Source organism: Grammomys surdaster, unplaced genomic scaffold, assembly GCF_004785775.1.
Source record: "Grammomys surdaster isolate TR1022 unplaced genomic scaffold, NIH_TR_1.0 126906, whole genome shotgun sequence".
NCBI classification, from domain to species: Eukaryota; Metazoa; Chordata; class Mammalia; order Rodentia; family Muridae; genus Grammomys; species Grammomys surdaster.
Window position 1 is genome coordinate 3,027,798 of NW_021621692.1, and position 19,110 is coordinate 3,046,907.

At 40.3% G+C, this 19,110-nt stretch overlaps 1 protein-coding gene and 1 pseudogene across 2 annotated transcripts in view; one reads left to right on the forward strand and one right to left on the reverse strand.

Moving 5' to 3' along the window:
* The window catches only part of Abca6 (ATP binding cassette subfamily A member 6), a 65,333-nt gene extending 56,240 nt beyond the window's left edge, over positions 1-9,093 (reverse strand). The window contains exons 1-6 of one of the 2 annotated variants that reach the window (XM_028761245.1): positions 8,917-9,093; positions 7,784-7,890; positions 5,637-5,841; positions 4,528-4,686; positions 2,491-2,594; positions 1,436-1,662 (exon numbers count right to left, since the gene is read on the reverse strand). In XM_028761245.1, the coding sequence (XP_028617078.1) occupies positions 1,436-1,662; positions 2,491-2,594; positions 4,528-4,686; positions 5,637-5,841; positions 7,784-7,873 (785 nt within the window). In that variant the 5' untranslated portion in view covers positions 7,874-7,890; positions 8,917-9,093. The remainder of the gene's footprint in view (positions 1-1,435; positions 1,663-2,490; positions 2,595-4,527; positions 4,687-5,636; positions 5,842-7,783; positions 7,891-8,916) is intronic. The other variant, XM_028761246.1, reaches the window with a different exon arrangement.
* Positions 9,094-16,076: 6,983 nt separating this feature from the next.
* On the forward strand, positions 16,077-17,743 carry LOC114615593 (annotated as a pseudogene).
* The last annotated feature ends 1,367 nt before the right edge of the window (positions 17,744-19,110 follow it).

The window sequence follows — 19,110 nt, forward strand, 5'->3', positions numbered from 1 at the left end:
CCCCCCCCCCCCCCCCCTCCCCCCCCCCCCCCCCCTCCCCCCCCCCCCGCTTCCCTCCTAACAGACCTGAATGGCAGGACATACATCCAGTCCTTTATTATTTCTCAATTCTCCAATACAAAACTTCTCACTTTTTAAAGACATGGGTTCCTCCTTTTCTATTTCCCAATCCACATACATTAAAATTAAGATTATCTTTGTTGGTAACTATATTCTACACAGAAAGAAAGGTTTCTGGACCATAATTTTTACTTCAGGGAACACACGAGTTGCTAAATTGGTCAATAAATAATGATTCGTCCTGTCCATGAAGTTTTACCATTCCATACACATAGTTTGGGGCTTTGGAGAAGGAGTTTTCTTGTTCATATATGTTTTAAGTGGTGTTTGAGTTTTCGTTAGCTTTGGTTTATCAAGAAGGGTCTCAGTGTCTCTCTCTATGCAACTCACGCAGCTCAGAATCTCCCCATCTTCCTGTGTCCACCCGGCCAATGCTAACATTGTACGCCTACATTGTCTGCCCAACCAAATATTTTCTTGATTTGAGTCCGAGAATTATCCCTTAAGAATCAATATCAAAACATGTCATGTTTCTTTTGAACTAAAATAAACACATGATTTTTTTTCCTTTAAACCTGTCAATATACATTTTGTCAGTGATACCAAATTCTGTGGTTTGTTTCTGAGGAGTTTAGACCTTATATCATTTGCATTTCGACCAACTAAACTCTCACTATTTTCATAGGTCTTTATTTCTATGAAAAGTACTCCCCTTTCTTATGTCACAAATACATAAACAGTTGTGTCCAGGTATACATGCAAACATATGCATGTATTTCAAAATTACTTTGAAAAGCGTTTGCAGAGTGGGGCAAGATACAAATATGAATGTATAATTCAAGTCCTGTTAAGTCCTCCCTACCCACCGGCCTTTATGTTATGACCTGATCAGATTACATCACTTAATATCCACGCTTCAATATGTCCATGGTTGGCCACGCCCATAAACATCTCATTCCCTTTACAAGGTTGCTTTCTTCACAGAAAGAAGTGTGGAGAAGGCAGCTCATAACTAGGAGAAGATCAAGCAGAAATGCCATCGGGTCTCCAGCACTGAGACCCAGCCCTGGCATTCATCATCTCCCCGACGCTGGGCAACTAACTGCCATATTTTCGTTTGCCTTTACTTTCCTCATCTACAACCTTGATGATGGCATCTCGATCATAGAGGTTGCAAAGGAAAAAGCCAGCACTGAAACCATGCTCAGTGAGTTCCATCTATCCTCCATGGAAGATTTAACAAAGACTAAATCTAATAGTGAGGGCAAACAGCCAGTAGCCCACAAACGGGCTGATTCAACGGTGTCCAACTCAAACGGTGGCATTGTAAAACAATAACACTTCCGCTGTTTTGCGATCTCAATCTCAGACTCACCAGAATGCAGGGTCTTGCAGACCCATGACTTTCATGAGCTCCTTATTCTGTTTTCTCTCTTTAGTAACATTGCGTGATGCAAAATAGACAAACGAGGAGAAGTAAAGCAAGCAGAACAAGATAAACACTTCATACTGAAAAATATCTTTAGAAATAAAAGGCAATGTCTTCATATTGATCGCATTGACGGACATTAACTCCTCCATCACGGAGTGGTTCGTGGTGACCTAGAGAAAGACAAAAGCAAATAGAAATTAAAGGATACAATTTGACAAAACTGGACTAAGCGTTGGAGGTACACTTATGCCAGCTTCCTAGTTGGAATGCTGCAGTGGTCCAGTAACAATGTTTACTGTTAGAGGGAACTGAGTGTGTTGGCTTGCATGTTTGAAGCAGTGCAGAACGAGGCAAGGAGGAGGAGAAATGGGATGAGGAATTGTGGGAGGGAGGACCACCAAGAAGTGGGAAGGGAGGACAACGGGTGGAATGTAAAAAAAAAAAAAATAATAATAATAAAAAGAAAAGAAAAGTGTAAATCAGGGTGTTTTGTCTAAAAATTCTCTGTCATAAAATCAGAAGTTTACATAATTGCTAGTTTGAGTACACCCCTCTGCAATGCATGCGGAAACTTCATCCTCAGCGTGATATTACAGGGAGAAGGAGGATGTTTAGGGAAGTAAGTCACGGAGCCTCACCCTCCCTCGTGGATAGATGAGTGACTCATCAAACGCTTGGCAAGTGTGTCCTAATGTGCAATTTGCCCTTTGGCTCCTCTGCCAAATGAGAACACAGTGTTCTTCTTCTCTCTGCCCTTTCCCTTTTGCCATGTAAAATCTGCTAGACTGTGACAGCCATGGGGCATGAGCTTGTTGAAGCCTCTTGTACACTCGTCAGACTTGAGAGCTATGAAAAATAACTATGTTCTTTATGAATTTCCCAGCCTTGGGGTATAGTTACTGTGGGGCAAATAACCTGGGAGATCACCTTTCATTAAAATGTTGATGCCTCTGAAGTTAATTATGGTAACCACCGGAACTTTCCAATCGAGCACTTACTTCTATAATAGCAGCATTAATGGCAGTTTGCAAGGCCACAAACCCTCTTTTCCAGTATCTGGACACTGAACAGTAAACGTGAGGATATACATCCCAGCAATGAGCTGTAAGCACAAGGAAAAGTATAGCCGTCATTAAGGGATAAAACCGGATTGGGAACGAGGAACAAAAACGTGAGAGAAAATGACGCGGAAGAGACGCCACTAGTCAGAACTTTTAACCTCATACAGAAGATAGGCATGGTGGGGCCCACCTGTAATCCTAGTACTCAGGAAATAGAAGAAAAAGGCTTCTGGGCTAGCCTAGGGTATGTCATAACCCTATCTCAAGCAAAGCAAGCAAGCAAACTAAATAAAGTAATTTTGCGATGAGGCGGACATGTTAAGACGAAGGGCGGATAGTGTAGAAGAAGCAGCTACCCTGACACACACCACAAGACTAGAGATAGAGCAACACAAGCTCCCTGAGACCCGAAAAACAAGGCTTTGGGGTTTCTATATCGAAACCACACACACACACACACACACACGCACGCACACACACCAATCCCCAATTCTGTACCTAGAAGCCTAAAGTGGGATACAAGCATAGAAAAAAAGTTTGTCCCAGAATAACCAGGAATTAATAGTTATAGTAAAATGCACACCTCCGGGTGGAGGTGTTATTGCGATGCAGGATTTCAAGACTCCTGACAAGCTACTGCGTGGACACGGAATGACTAAGACAAAGGGATATAGCCCTTTCTGGAGGAGAAACAGAAAATGGGGAGGGGCACCACCTGTATTCTGCAAGTCTCTGGAACTATCTTCCCAATAGTTCCGTGTGGCCTCTCCTGCGTGGAGAATACAGCTTCTACTCTGCATTCGAGTGGCTCTGGATAGTCCTTTTGCTAGAAGTTACAAGACTCACAGATCTATGACAATTTTATTTATAAAGACTGCTTGTCCCTTTATGTGATTCTTCTCACAAAAATGGCTCCGTCCCAGAGGGAACTTCCCCGCCACCATAAATATCTAAAGGAGCTCTATCGTCTCTACCATCTTATCTCGTTAGTATATCTTTTTTATCCTCCCACCTCTGAGGAGAACAATTCAGACAAACAGGCCCCATGGTTTTCGTTCACTGCATTCTGCAAGAACCTGCTAAAGAATATGTAGTCTGCACACGGCACATGAATTGCATTAGTCTGCACACAGCACGTGAATAGTATTAGTCTGCACACGGCACATGAATAGTTTTAGTCTGCACACGGCACGTGAATTGTATTAAAGCACCGATTCTACAGATTGCACCAATTTTACTCCTCCATGTCTTTTAACCCATAAGCCTTCCTCCTTTTCCTGGCTCTGCTGTCTTCTAAGCAGCCATCTGGTTTCATTACATTCGCCCTGGACTTCCTGCAACTCAAATTCTCTGGGCTGAATCAGGAGTGCTCTCTTTTAATCTTGGACAACTTTCCACAAGCTTGCCTTAATTAAAGTACTTCAATGGCTATTCGTAGCCTAGTTTACAAGATACTAAACAGGGCCTAACACTTCTGCGGCTGCAAAATCGTTGTCCCCTCACATGTCGTGGCTTTTCATGCTTTTCCTCCAGCATTTGATAAGACGCCTTCATATACCTTTATCCTACTAGGACACAGTATCTCCAGCTCCTCACGCTTGCTGTTCCTTTGGTCTTAATTTAAAAGCCATTTCCCTAATCCAAAAGTCCATTAAAAATCCTAGGTCTGAGTTACAAGTGCAAGTCTCTTCCCTGGCCCTCATACAATGCTTGCCTCCTCTGTTTAACTGAGACTTCATCTGACACCGGGATCTAATCATCATTCCCTTAGTCCCGTGAGTGCAAAAGATACGTGCCGAATTATTCTGTAGTGCTGTAAAATCCATCTCTAAAATGAATACAAGTACAGTAATAAAATATTACTCTATTCTCTCCCAGGAAATAAAAGGTATCTCTTGACCACCCAATCCTATCCATTCCTTCTTTTCAAAAACATAAAGACAGTCACAATAGGATTGTATATTAAAAAGTCACCTAATAAGTCCTCTTTCAAAAATGGATTTCCATAAATTAGATGTACTTTTAACTTGTAAGAGAAAGTGTCATTAAATATGATTCCAATAGCATATGGTATATTCTCCAAAAACACTTCATCCAACTCTTTTTCACTTGGTACCCCAATGATTCTTGTTCCTGCGGAGTGTAAGATGAAAATAGGTGTACTGGATTAAATGACATCCCACCACAACAGAACGTAATATGAGACTGAACCATCATTTGGTAGACTTTTCCACTTAAACTAAGCAAACTAAAAGGCAACCTAGAAAATATTACTTTACTGTTTCAAAGAGTCCAGTTGTGCATGAGAATTACATGTTTTAATAAGACACGTTATGGATGAGTGGGCAAAATCATGCTCTTAAGTATAGACTAATCAATCATTGCTGTTAATATATATCCCTGCTAATTAAAAAATTTCAGCCTGAAACAAAAGCAATTTGCATGACTTAGGTCTTATGCAGAAACAAAGGCAACAAACAGACTCTATAATAACCAGAGATTTTATTAGTTAAGAATTGAATATTAAAGAATAAATAGTCAGACAACACCCAGGTTGCTCATTAATGAAATATGTGTTTTCTTTGTCTTCATTACAAAATGGGCCCAATTTAAAATCACAACCTTTAAAGGCTTTGAATTCTGTACTATATATAGGAAAGAATATCCCTTCAGATTGCATGTAATTAGTGCTCATACTTATGAACTTATTGTTAAATAGCCATGATCTAATTACTTAGATTTCGGCAAGCTATAAATATTGATCATTGCATATTCGTGCTAAAAGCATACAGATTCACGGGTGCTACATTTCTCCTAGTTGCTGTTTTGAAAATTTGTGAGTTTTCTTGCTTTTTCATGCTCCAATACAAACATAGGCTTCCATGAATAGAACCCCTATGAAGCTGAAAAATATTAAGATCTTGTTGTGAAAGAAAAATAAAAACCTAGGTAGAATACATGTCATCTTGATACTTGAGTTGATTAGAAGGCTGTCTAACTGGAACTTCAACGTAATATGTACATATATTTTTAAACAATATAAACCAATAAGACTAAATCTTTTTTCTCGATAGCATATTTACCTTTCATAGTTTGAGCAAATGTTGTTTTGTTCATTATCTGTTGGGTCATGTTAGAGATTGGTGTATATACAACCATTAAATAAGATCCATTAAATTCATCTATACTTCCAAGATCCTGAGGAGGGACTTCAGGGACCTGATTATTTTCTTTGAAATAGGAAAGCAGACCCATATACAGTCCTATAATAATTGGTATGCTCCATTCCTATAAAACAGTTTTTTGAAAGAGAAAATAATGAGCCTAGATTTGTTTCTCTTCAAATTGGTCAGCACTAAAGAACTTTAAAGTCAGGTTCAATTTTTCCACATAATTGGTTTCTCATTGCGATTTGTTCTTCAGGGAAAAGAAAACTCGGTGAAGGACACATTCTGTTACCAGTTGCCCGTGTCACTCTCTGGTCTAAAGTTTTTCGTTAAGTCGCGAACAGTTTCAGAAGTCATCTGGAAACTTAATGGGATACTTAACAGTGTGAAAATCTCAATCGCCTGGAAAGCCAATTCTAGACATAAGGCACAAATGTTCCAGATAGAACTCAAGCTGGCAAATCGCAATGTTTCTTGGTAGCTGCCCTATTTTTATTAGGAGCAAAAGGAAATGCAGGCTGAACATAGTGGTCCATGCCTTTAATCCTGGTACTAAGGAGATATAGGTGAATCGCTTGTGGGTTTGAGGCCAGTCTGGTCTACAGAGCAAATCCAGGACAGCCAGGGCTCTGTTATACAGTGAAACCCTGTTTCAAAAGAAGAAATAAAGAGAAGAGAGAGAAAGAAAGAGAGAAAGAAAGAAAGAAAGAGAGAGAGAGAGAGAGAGAGAGAGAAAGAAAGAAAGAAAGAAAGAAAGAAAGAAAGAAGGAAGGAAGGAAGGAAGAGACAGACAGACGGGAGGAAGGGAGGGGAAGGAAGGAAGGAAGGAAGGAAGGAAGGAAGAAAGAAAGAAAGAAAGAAAGAAAGAAAGAAAGAAAGAAAGAAAGAAAGAAAGAGAAAGAATGAAGCTAAAGGAAATTAGTAGAAACATCATAGGAGATACTCTCCAGTGAATTAAGAATAGCCATAATTTCTTCCTTCTTGATATGATGCTAGAACACACTTCGTTAAGGCCCAAGAACACCTCTCCCTAGTCTGGCAAACATACAGGCAAAATATGAAACAAACATTAACCACAAAGCACTCTCAAAACAATGTAGAAAGAGAAGATTCAGTTGAATTTTTACATTAATAAACATTTTAGCTTAACAGTGCCAGACTTTATCTGAACAAATCATTTATGTCCTCATCTTTAGAACTTACTTTCAAATATTGGCACTGTATGTTCATTTTTTTTAAAGTGACCACATTAAGTCAATATAGCATAAATGATTTGAAACCTGTAGGTTTTGACCAGAGCATCCTCTTAGATACAAATGGGAATAAAAGCTGAGTTCTTGTCAATGGAAACTGGGTAGACATAATACATGCCACCTCCAGGCCTGATTTATAGACCCTTACCCAACCTACAATATGCTCTGTCTCAGTTCTTCTGCCTTGTCTTATGAGTAGTTCAACAGAGGTTACTGGGATCAGAGGAGATGGCAGATCCCTAGACGAGGAAACCTAGGTACCTGGATGAATGGAAAGAGTCTTTGTCCCACTCGCTTGCTTCTCTTGTACACTGTACCAAAAATAGTAAGAACAAAACATCTGTAACACATGAAGCCACTGAAATTTGTACTATCCGACACTTCTCAAAGCATCCGGTTAGTACAAACCAGCAATGTTATTCTTTTGTGATCCTTGGAAATAACCTTTACATAGAAAATCAATAGTTTTGGATATAAAACAGTAATATTAAATTTTTCTCAATTTATACTTACCAACTTTGTATCATGTCTTGGTTCCCACTGTAGAATATGGGATGATTTGACCTTTGTTATGGTTTTATCATACAATTGAATTCTTTTCTTTATCCATTTTTTTTAAAATGTAATACTCTTAGTCTTCATGATTCTATTGTATTGGTCATAGACCATTACGAGTTTCTCAATCAAAGAAACATATATAGAAGTACCTACCTCAAAAGTAATAAATATAGTCTGCTGATTAAACTGTTATATTTGAAATACTCAGGCAGGGAAAGAAGGCTGAGGAGAGGGTGGAATGTCTGCACATACCAATAAGCTCTCTCTCTTCATCCGCCATTTCTTGAGCAGATTCTTGTGCAGAAGCGCTCGGGTCTGCTGGCGCATGCTTAGCTCCTTCATACTCCCCTTACCTGCTCCTTAAGTGAACAAACAAGGCATCAAAAACAGAAGTGGAGTTGGGAAAACCTTGACTCTATTTCTGATTCAAATATGTACTATACTTAAGAACCATAAATGCAATGTTGTAAAATATTAATGCGACAATTTATGACTAAATTTTACCTCAAATGCATTCACTTTAAGCTATGTGGAGGGACGGGTGACAGTGACAATGGGGGCGTGGTTATCCTAACACTTCCACAACAAAACAGAACATTCCAATGAGGGGGGACCACCATTAGGGTGCAGGACACATATAATAATATTTTAGATCAGAATTCAATGATGTGAATAAAGTAATCTTTTAGTTTCATCCCATTAACACTCATTTTGTTCCTTGCATTTTAGTCAAAAACAATCCCATAACTAATCAAATCAACAACAAAATTCTGATTGCTTAAAATCGCCTGAATGATAAATTCATCAGATACAATCTCAATGAAATATGTTCATAATACTTATGTTCAGATTTAAATATAATAAAATTTTAACTGAATAACACTTACCAGAAGAGCTGAGCTTTAAAATAATAATTAAAACTCTAAATTACTTGATTCTGACACACCAGAAGAATAAGTATTCTCTCAATTTTGTGAATATAAATGACACTCAAAATGTAGAAAGCAAAGTTCAAAATAAGTTAGGAAGGAAGGAAGGAAGGAAGGAAATAAATAAATTGAGTGGAAACATAGTTTTGCCCAGAAAATTTTCATAAAAACAAATTTTTAAAACCGTTGTAATTTTTACAGTCTTATTTAATCTTTCCTAAATTTACATGACAAAATAGAATACAATTCTTTCTTTGGCTAGAATGGAAGTAAACTAGAATCAACTGCTGTGTTTACAAAATAAAATCTGGTTGGGGGGAAAAATAAAAATTAGCTCTTAAATCACTTTAAAATACCTAAGTGTCTAAGTGAACCATCTGAAAAATAGATTGATCTTAGCAATATCCACCCATCTATTTGGCAAAGCACAAAAACACAGCACTAAGCTATACTCACTACGGGGGAATGTTCACGTTCCCTGGAAACAGTCACAGGCTTCTCTTTTTCCCTAGTGCAACAGTTTGAGCAGTATCTCTGGTTCCGTAAACATTCTTTAAGTAGGTGGCTGCTCTCAGTGGTTCCTACCCACACTGGTTTCCGAAAGGGGATGTGGTCAATCCAGGCTGCACATGACGAATCTGTTTTGTTTTCTGTGTCCTCTCTCTGTGTAAGCTAGTTAGTCTCCTGGGAAAATACTGTTCTGTGATTGGTTGAAAATAAAACAAACCCTATGTCTGTTCATTCGGCCTTTTAACTCCAGGAAAAAATAAAGCAGATAAGGAAAACTTGCTCAAGCCCTTCAGATACGATGAGATCAAGATGGGAAAGAAGATAAAAAAAAAGCTAGAATAAAAATAATAACTAAGAACTTGTATGAGAAATACTAATTCACGTTTCCTCACTGTGCATAGCTAAACACAGACGTCAGTTTTTAACTTGGCAAACTCATGCTAACTGGGGAAAATAACTGAAGCCGGAAGTTTCTCTTCTTTTCCTATTTTTCCTTTAAAAGTAACTCAATGCATATTTCTACCTTGAAGAAATTCTTACAGTAGACAAATGAAGAGTTGTTTTCAAACACGTTTCTCCTACTCTGATCACAGCCGTGTGGGATTTTATGAGTTAAGTAGACTAATAAAACAGATTTTTTTGTGACTAAAACACATAAAAGGATTCAGATTTTTTTTTATGCATTGATACTAGTCTACCTGAAATCCATTCTGTTCTCATTGCACAGTGTATCTGAAAGGCACAGAAAACTTTTTTGGCCTGCTACAGCAAATGTCAAAACAGAAAAGCAAAGTCCAGAAGTTGAGAAATCTCAAATATTTGTCATGGCTCTTTATCCACATGTGTTAATAATCCTAAGTCAGAGAGATGTTCCACAGTATAGGGGACAATTTTAAGACAGTAACAGTTACAGCCATAATAATATACTTGGCAATTAATTCTACTTTTAAAAGTAGACACAAGTGAAATGCCATGTCTTTTACATTGGAAACTTTCAAAACAAACAAGGTAACAAGGGTATTCTAAATGCCTCAGGACTGTGGAGAAAAATGTCACAAACACTTAAAAAATTGTTTCAATCATAGAACTAATCTTTTGAAGTAACCTAGAATATACTTCAGGTTTCTGTTAATTTTATTGCTGTAGTTGTTTGACAGTCTTTATATTCTACTTTTGGTAGTTAATGATTTTTAATAAAAAGTGAAAAGTTCTTTCTTAGAAATTTTATGTTATGCACTTAATTGCTAGCCTTCTTTACTTCTTGTTTGTTTGGTTTACACTCATGTATTACATCCCAACCCCAGTTTCCTCTACCTCCACTCCTTCCAGTCCCTCCCCCATATCTACCCTCTCCCCAAGTTCTAGTCCTCCTCCATTTCCCTTCAGAAAGGAACAGGCCTCCCAGGGATTTCAACGAAATACGCCATAAAAGTTACAATAAGTCTAGGCGCTTGCGTTCACGTCAAGGCTAGATGAGATGAACCAACAGGAGGAAAAGGGTCCCAAGAACAAGCAAAAGAATCGAAGGCAAATCTTTTTCACTCCACTTTTCTTAAAATTTTATTAAAACTCACATGCTTTATTGGCCTCTTATTTTTCTCATATTTGTTTGAGACAGAGTCTCTCACTGAACTTGGAGCTAGGATGTTCTCTTTAATATGCTTAATTTATTGTGGTGACACTATTTTTGACTTTGAATGTCAAGAGAATCTTATAAATAGTGACCTAACATGATGAGGAAGCTGCAGCCTCCAATTGGGAGCTGGAAATACTGGGTAAAATATGTTCCAAATTAGAAGGTGGGATATAGAACTAAACTTAAAAATAAGGAGTAAAGGATACTGAAAAGTAATAAACTATCAGAAAAATGAGCAAAGAGTGAGGGCATATCCACCTAGGTTCTAAAACCAAAAAGAGAATTTAAAATTTAGCTGTGTGAGTAGCAGCTCAGGTAATCAAGCACATCTGGAATATATTGAATTAAGATCTAGGCCTCTGGTGTCTTCATGTGTCCGTGACCCAGGCTTTATCACTGACAGGTAGACAATCGACAGTTGATTTTCCTACAATAATCTAGATGTGTTGCATGACTATTCAGTGCTAAATATAGCCTAGGAAAAAAATCTCACATCTTCTACTCCAGGGAATAATATGGATATAAGTTTTCTGTCCAATCACTGCAATATATAGAAAATGAAAACCCAGGGATGGAGAGGTGGCTTAGTGGGTGGAAGCATGTTCTCCGATCCCCACACCAACACGAAAGAGCTGGATGTGACCATGCACATGCATAGGAGCAGACTGCTGTGCTGGGCAAAGACAGAGGGATTGCTGGTGCTTACTGGTGCTTACTGGTGCTTACTGGCCACCAGCTCAGCAAATCCAATGAAAGATCCTGTCTCAAAGAAACAAGGCAGAGTATGATAAAGCGGACACCCAGTGCTTTTCTCTGGCCTCCTCTGGCATTCCATCCACACGTGTGTACACACATGACGTTCGTGCACATGACATACGCTTTTAGCTCTTTTTTCGTTTCTTTTTTTGAGATGATAATACGGTGAGCCGTTACCTCCTGCCCTTTCTCCCTCCAAACATTTCCATCCACCCCTACTTGCTTGATTTCAAATTCATGGCCTCTTGATCATTAATTTGTGTTGCAACACAATTTTTAAAAATAAGTAATACATTCCTCTCTCATACAGTACATTCTGATCACAGTTTTCCCTCCCTCCGCTCATCCCTGCTCCCCCTTCCCCTCCCTTTCTTGCCCAGATCGACTTCCTCCATTTCCCTACTGAAAAGACCAGGCCCCCAAGACAACAACCAACCATGACAAAACAAAATGTAATAAAACAAGGCAAAAGCCCTCATATCAAGAGTGTACAAGGCAATCCGATAGGAGGAAAAGAGTCCCAGGAGCAGACAGAGTCACCCCTCCCACTGTTAGGAGTCAGACAAAAAAACACCAAGTTCACTGCCATAACATTTATGCAGGGGACCTGGTACAGACCTTTGAAGGCCCTATGCTTAAAAAAAAAAGAAAAAGAGGACTTAAAGAGTGGCTGTGTACATGTGTGTTTCATTTGTCATATTTTAGGTGCGGTAGACAGGAGTAGATCTTCTTACTAACAGGGATGATATCATAGCAGTTAGTTTGTATACCGTGGAAGAAAAGTTAGTACTATGATCTTGCACTATTTTTTTAAACATTTCTGTCAGGGGCAGCCCTGCTTAGACACTGAAGGCCTAAAAACAGCCATAGGCCCAAAACTCAGCAATAGGCCTGACATACATGCCTGCTAGCACAAAGTCTTGGGTCTCTGTGGGAAAACACTGAAACAGATGACTGGAAACTATTGTAAACAAGCAGCTTTGGTGGAAAATTGCCAGGTTAAATGGTCACAGACCTTGTAGATAGGTAACCTTGGTGGATAGTACCAACTTAGATAAGGACAAATGAATCATATGTACCAATTTAGATAAGGACAAGTGAATCATAGGTGGGGTCATAGTGATCTGTCCCCTGAACCTTCACCCAGCTGACACTCTGTTTGGAAGATATCTGAACTCCCCCTGAACACCTACGCTCCTGAGTCATACCCTTCCCCACTTCCTGCCTTTTTGTGTATATAACCCCTGTGTGAAAAAAGTAAAAATTACAGTTTGATCAGCCTATAGACAAGCCATGTTTCTTTGAGTTTGCCCGGTTTTCCCCCCATTCTCTCTTAGGTGATCTCCCCTTACCCTGTTTAATGCATTGCTGGACAGGATACATTTCCCTCTCAAAATTTTTTCATTCATTAAAATGAGAAACAGAAATGTTGACATATGTATGAAACATGTCATGTACATATATATAATTATTGTGGAGATTAAATGTATTAATAATGTCTAGAAAATTGTAAATACACTCTCCCTGAAAAAAATGGTTATTGCAGTGGTGGCACATGCCTTTAATTCCAGCGCTCGGTGGGCAGAGGCAAGTGGATCTCTGAGTCCAAGGCCAGCCCAGTCTACAGAGTGAGTTCTAGGACAGACGGGGCTATACAGAGAAACCCTGCCTTGGGGGGAAAAAGTTATATGTTCTGATTGTTCTTGTCATCCTAGTATCATTAGCACTCCTGGAACCCTACAAAGAAGACTTAAGCAAGTCAATAGATTTAAATTATATTTCTGCTAGAAGAGAACTTCATGATTAAAAGTCTAACATACAGGTAGACAATGAGAGTGAGAGAGTGAGAGAGTGAGAGAGCGGGGGGGGGGGGGGGGGGGGGGAAGAGAGGATTACTACTAGTAAACAAAGAACTGAAGTTAACAGACACTGTAACCTAGACTATAGAATTTATACTGCAATCTAAGCAACTATGTAAATTAGTTAAATTAGGAGAGAAAGAAAATAACCCATTAGAATGCATAAAATTTTAAAGTAGCACTAATAATTGAGATTAGAAACTTTTTTTTACCATTAAAAATTACAATTTATTAACGGTACAAAGACGACCAATACAAGCTACAGGTTTCTCCTGTTTAGATTATAATACAATGTTAAATAAGGCAGACTTAAAATGTTTTAAGTATTTTAAAACCCAGAGCTTTATCTTTGAAGTATAAAAAAAAAAAGACCAAACTGCCCAAATTTGAATCATAGTTTTCCTTTAAATCAAAAGTAAAGATAACTTGGGTTTGAAAAGACATAAGAAAGACACTAATATTATATACTTTGTGTTAGAATAAGTTAAAGGTTAAAGATCTCTGTTTTAATTCACTTATGATGCCTGACCTCCCCCCAGAAGCCTGTATTTTTAGTTCCAGTGGTGATAATAACGGTACTTTGAAACTGATGTGTAATTCTTCTGTCTTGGTGGCTTTTCTTTTAGAGCTGTTTATGAAGAAATTGATGCTAACCACCAGAAAGGAACTCAAAGTCATAGTGACTGCTGAGGTAAATGACACCAACTTATGCAACTTAACTTTCCTATAATTGCAGTGGAATTATCACATTTTGTATGAATTAGAAACTTAATAGATACACTTAGAGCAGATTACACAGTTAGAGCGAACTCTTTAGTAATTTTTCTTTCTTTTTTTTATTAATCAATGTATTCATTTACATTTCAAATGATATCTCCCATCCTGGTTACCCTCTGCAAACCCCATCCTATCCCCCTTTCCCCTCTCCTCTTTGCCTCTAAGAAGGTGTTCCTCCACCCACTCACCCACTCCCACCTCACTCCTCTAGCATCCCCCTACACCGGGGCATCAAGCCTCCCTCCCCTCCCATTGATGTCAGGTAAGGCCATCCTCTGCTACATATGTATCTGGAGTCCTGGCTCCCTCTCTTTGGTTGGTGGTTTAGTCCCTGGGAGCTCTGGGTGATCCAGTTAATTGGTATTGTTCTTCATGTGGGGTTGCAATCCCCTTTAGCTCCTTCAGTACTTTACCTAGCTCTTCCATTGGGGTCCTTGGGCTCAGTCCAATGGTTGGGTGTGAGTATCTGCATCTGTATTTGTCAGGTGCTTGCAGATCCTCTCAGGGAATAGTCATACCAGGCTCCTGTCAGCAAGCGCTTCTTGGCATCAGCAATAGTGTGGGGTTTGGTGTCTATAGATGGAATGGATCCCTAGGTGGAGCGGTCTCTGGATGGCCTTTCCTTCAGTCTCTGTTCTTTGTTTTGTCTCTGCCTTTCCTTTGGACAGGAACATTTCTGGGTTTTAAATTTTGAGATGCATGGGTGGCCCATCCCTCAACTAGGGGGTGTGCCTATCTATTAGGGGTGATCTCTACGGGTTGTAGCTCCCCTTTGTTGGGTATTTCAGAAATTATACCCACCAAACCATGTTGTAGAACACTAGACTCGCTCCTTCTGTGTCAGTAACCATTACCTCTCTTCCCTCTTTCTTTTTCTTTCTTTTCATTTTTTTTTTCATTTTCAAGACAGGTTTTCTCTGTGTAAGCACCCTGCCTGTCCTAGATTTCACTCTGTAGACCAGGCTGGCTTTGAACTCATAGACATTCACCTGCCTCTGCCTCCAAAGTGCCTGCTGGGATTAAAATTGTGTGTCACCACTGCCTGGATTCTTCAGTCTTTTTTTCTCACTTCTCTGTGTGATGGCTTGAATGAGAATGATACCCCATAGGCTCGGATATTTGGCTGCTTGGTCCCCAGTTAGCAGAACTGGGGGGGGGGGGGAGTTAGGAGGTGTGGCCTTGTTAGAGAAGTCTCACTGGGGGTGAGCTTTGAAGTTTCCAAAGCCTATACCAAACCCAGTCTCAATCTCTCTGTGTCCACAGATCAGGATGTAAAGCTCTCAGCTATTGCTCCAGCATCTGCCTGAATGCTCCCCCACCATGACAACCATGGACTAACCCTCAAAAACTGTAGGCAAGCCCCCAATTTAAAAGCTTTCTTTTATAATATTTGTCTTGGTCATCATGCCTCTTCACAGCAATAAAACAGTAACTAAGACAGATATTGGTACCAGGGACTGGGGTATAACTATGATACAAATGACCATGCTGTTCGTTGGGAAAATATGGAAGATGAGACTTTGGACTAGAGAAGCAGTTGAACAGTATAAGCAGGACTTAAAGGGTCCTTCCAGTAGGAACATGGAAGACAGTAGTACTGGGAGCTACATGGACAGTGGCGGCCCAGCCCAAGAGGTTTCAGAGGAGAATGATATTGGAGATGGTTCTGGTGATATTTTGCCAAGTAATGTGCCTTCTTTCTGTCCTTGTCCAAAATCTCTGCCAGGAGCTAAATTGAAGAGTTTTGGATCAAGTTCATTGCCAAGGGGGATTTTAAGCAGCCTGGTATCAATTATGCCACATGATTATTAGTGATTAGACTCTCAGGCAAATCTACAATGAAAAAAGAGCAAGCAGAGCAAAAAGAAATACAAAACATGGGTTCAGTAAAAAATCTCTGGCCTCTGGAGTTCATCACAGAGACTTCATTGCAGCTTGTTGGCTTTCTGCATAAAACATAACCGGAAGACTCAGTTCCTGCCTTTGCTCATTGAAGAGTGGCCTCACAAGCTAGAGCATTCTGGTTACATATTCTGGTGGAACTCTGTGGATCACCTATCTTCTACAGATCTGTGAGGATGAGCTTGCAGGCCACACCCACACTCCTGCAGCTAGCAATGCAAAATCTGCTGAGGGACGAGGACTTGGCCATCTCTGCTCTGCAGAACCTACCCATGGAGTTCTTCCCACCACTCTTCAAAGATGCCTTCACCCACAAACGATTTAACATCCTGAGGAAGATGGCTCGGGTCTGGCCATTTCCCTGCCCCGCACTGGGTGGTCTAATGAAGATGAAGGCACCGTACCTGGATAGCTTACAAACCGTACTGGATGGGATTGATATACTGCTTAACCAGAATATTCACCCCAGGAATTACAAACTGTGAGTTCTGTCTGGATTTGTGGGCTTTGCACAAGGACTTCTGGACTGTGTGAGCTGGAGATATGACAGTATCTTGCATTCCAGGGGTCAAGTGTAAGAGAAAACCACAAAAGAGAGGTCCAAAGATAGTAGCCAAGCCAAACTCATCGAAAGTGTATATAGACCTGTTCCTCAAACCAAGAGCCTTGGATACATGCCTGCCCTATGTCTTCCAGTGGGTAATAAAGAGAAAAGCTTTGCTCCAGCTTGGCTGTAAGAAGCTGAAGATCAACACAGTAGGTATCCTGAATATCATGAAGGTTCTGGAAATGCTGGACCTGGACTGTGTTGAGGAAGTGGAAGTGTGCTGCACCTGGAAGCTGTCCACTCTGACCATCTTTGCTCCTTACCTGGACCAAATGAACAATCTTCTCACGTTCATTCTCTCTCACATCCACGTGCCTGCCTCCATTACCCCTGAGGAGAAGAAGCAGTTGGTCAGCCAGATCACCTCTCAGTGTCTCAACCTGCAGTGCCTCCAGGACCTCTCCCTGAACTCCATCTGCTTCCTCAAAAGTCAAATGGACCAGCTGTTCAGGTGCCTGGAGGCCCCTTTGAAGATCCTCTCTATCTGATTCCCAGCTGTTAGAATCAGACTTGAAGTCCCTGTCCCAGTGTCCAGGCATCCGACAGCTCAAACACCTGAACCTGAGTGGTGTCATTCTGACCCACATAAGTCCTGAGCCCCTTCGAGTCCTGCTGGAGAGAGTTGCACCCACCCTATAGACCCTGGACTTGGAGAACTGTATGATTATGGACTCTCAGCTCAATGTCTTCTTGCCTGCCCTGAGCCAATGTGTTCAGCTCTTCATGTTCAACTACATAAGGAATCCCATCTCCGTGGCTGTTCTGGACCGCCTGCTCTACCACACCACCAAGCTGAGCTGCTTAAGCTTGGAGATGTATTCTACCCCGTGGAATATTTACGGTGCCCAGGGTGCTCTCCACCATAGGAGGCTAGATGACCTGCGAGAGGAGCTGAGCAAGACAATGATGCATCTAGAACACACCAGTGCAGCCTGGTTCAGTGTCGCACCATCTTCCTCATGGCAACCAGGCCATATGAGTCAGAGCCCAAGTTACATCAGGCAGGGCTGGTCCCCTAACTGGGTAGTTGTGTGGCAAGTGAATCCTTCTAGCTCTCGGGAACAGAAGCCTTTAGTACAGGTGATTCCTGAAGAAAACACAGTACTTGTGATCTCAGGGTGGGGGATGGGGGTGGGGATAGGGATGGGAGATGTTGAGCAGCAAAGGCAACCTCATAAATGCCAACCTAAGATGTTGATGTCCTTTGGGACATGTATATTCAGCAATAAGAGGTGAAGTTTCTAGATGAAGAAACCCTTGAGGGTGTTTACTTCATGGATGGGGGAAAAGAAGTTGCCAGTGTGTTCTTCCCCACTTCGGGCTATAGGGTAAATGGAATACATCATGTTACAGCTTGGCAGGCCCAAATAGCCACTGGTAGCCACCACCTTAATCTCCAGCTCTGAGGCCTAAAGAACGTGCCCACCAGCAGTCCCATCCATCCAAGAAGGCCACAGTTCTGTTCAGAAGGCCGTGTCAGTGTAAAATCTAAACAACTTCACTGAGAGGAATGCAAAGAGCTTCAAGATGGTGCTGTCAGGTGCTGAGGAGTACCACAAACCAAGTGGGAAGGGATAAGCTTAAACAGTAAGTAGGGAACAACCATACACCTTGCTTGAAAATCAGTAAAGCCGACAACACAGTAAAGTAATGTATTTGTTAGTCCTAAGGTACCTAAGTTACAGCTGACCACCACGAACAGATTTATCACCTGACCTTTGTTTGGTCTCCAGATGACTCAGACCTCTTGATTTAGGTGACTGGCCCTATTTACTGTGGGTGGGTGGCTTTATTAGTAATATACTACTGGAGGCTAAATGTAGGACTTTGTGCATGCTAGGCAAATGCCCTACCATTATGAACCTTTAAATCATTACACTGCTCTGTATGTGTTGGATGTAGGGGAATTTTCAGAGTTTAAATTAATGTGTGACAAAGAAAAAAAGAAATACAAAACGTACAGTTTGAGAAGATTTCATGTTGGTGCAAAGTCTTGTGCTCATGGCAATGAGGAGTTTAAAGAAAAACATGATTATGTAGTTGGGGGGGAAAGGGAGTGGTACCCTCAGAACAAGACCCCACCGAGCTCAGCTTCTAATATGCAAAATGAAATTAAAAATGAGTTTATGTAACAAAGAAATCTATCAACTTAAAGCATATGCAAATGCCAGTCATGGAGGAGGCCAGGCTCCAGTCTTGGAAGGGAGCAGAACATCTTGGTTTTGCCATGTGTTGCTGGATTTAGATTAAAGACGGATACAGGAAAGGGTTTTTTGGAATCTTCCTTTGTAGTTAAGGAAAACAACTGATGCCAGGCATGGGGTGGGGGAGGAGTCCTTTCCCTCCCAAACTCAAGTAACCACATTCAACATTCAAATCACCACTTTTGTTTTTGTAGCTTCCATATATGAAATAACATGCAGTATTTGTCTGTGTTCTGATTGATCTTAGTTGACCTAATGTCTTCTAGTTCCATATCATTTTTGACAAATGCATGTCATCCCCTTTTATGACTAAATAACATTCTGTAATAATAATAATAATAATAATAATAATGACATTCCATTTTTATAGAAGAATTTTAATCCAACAACGTGGCTGCT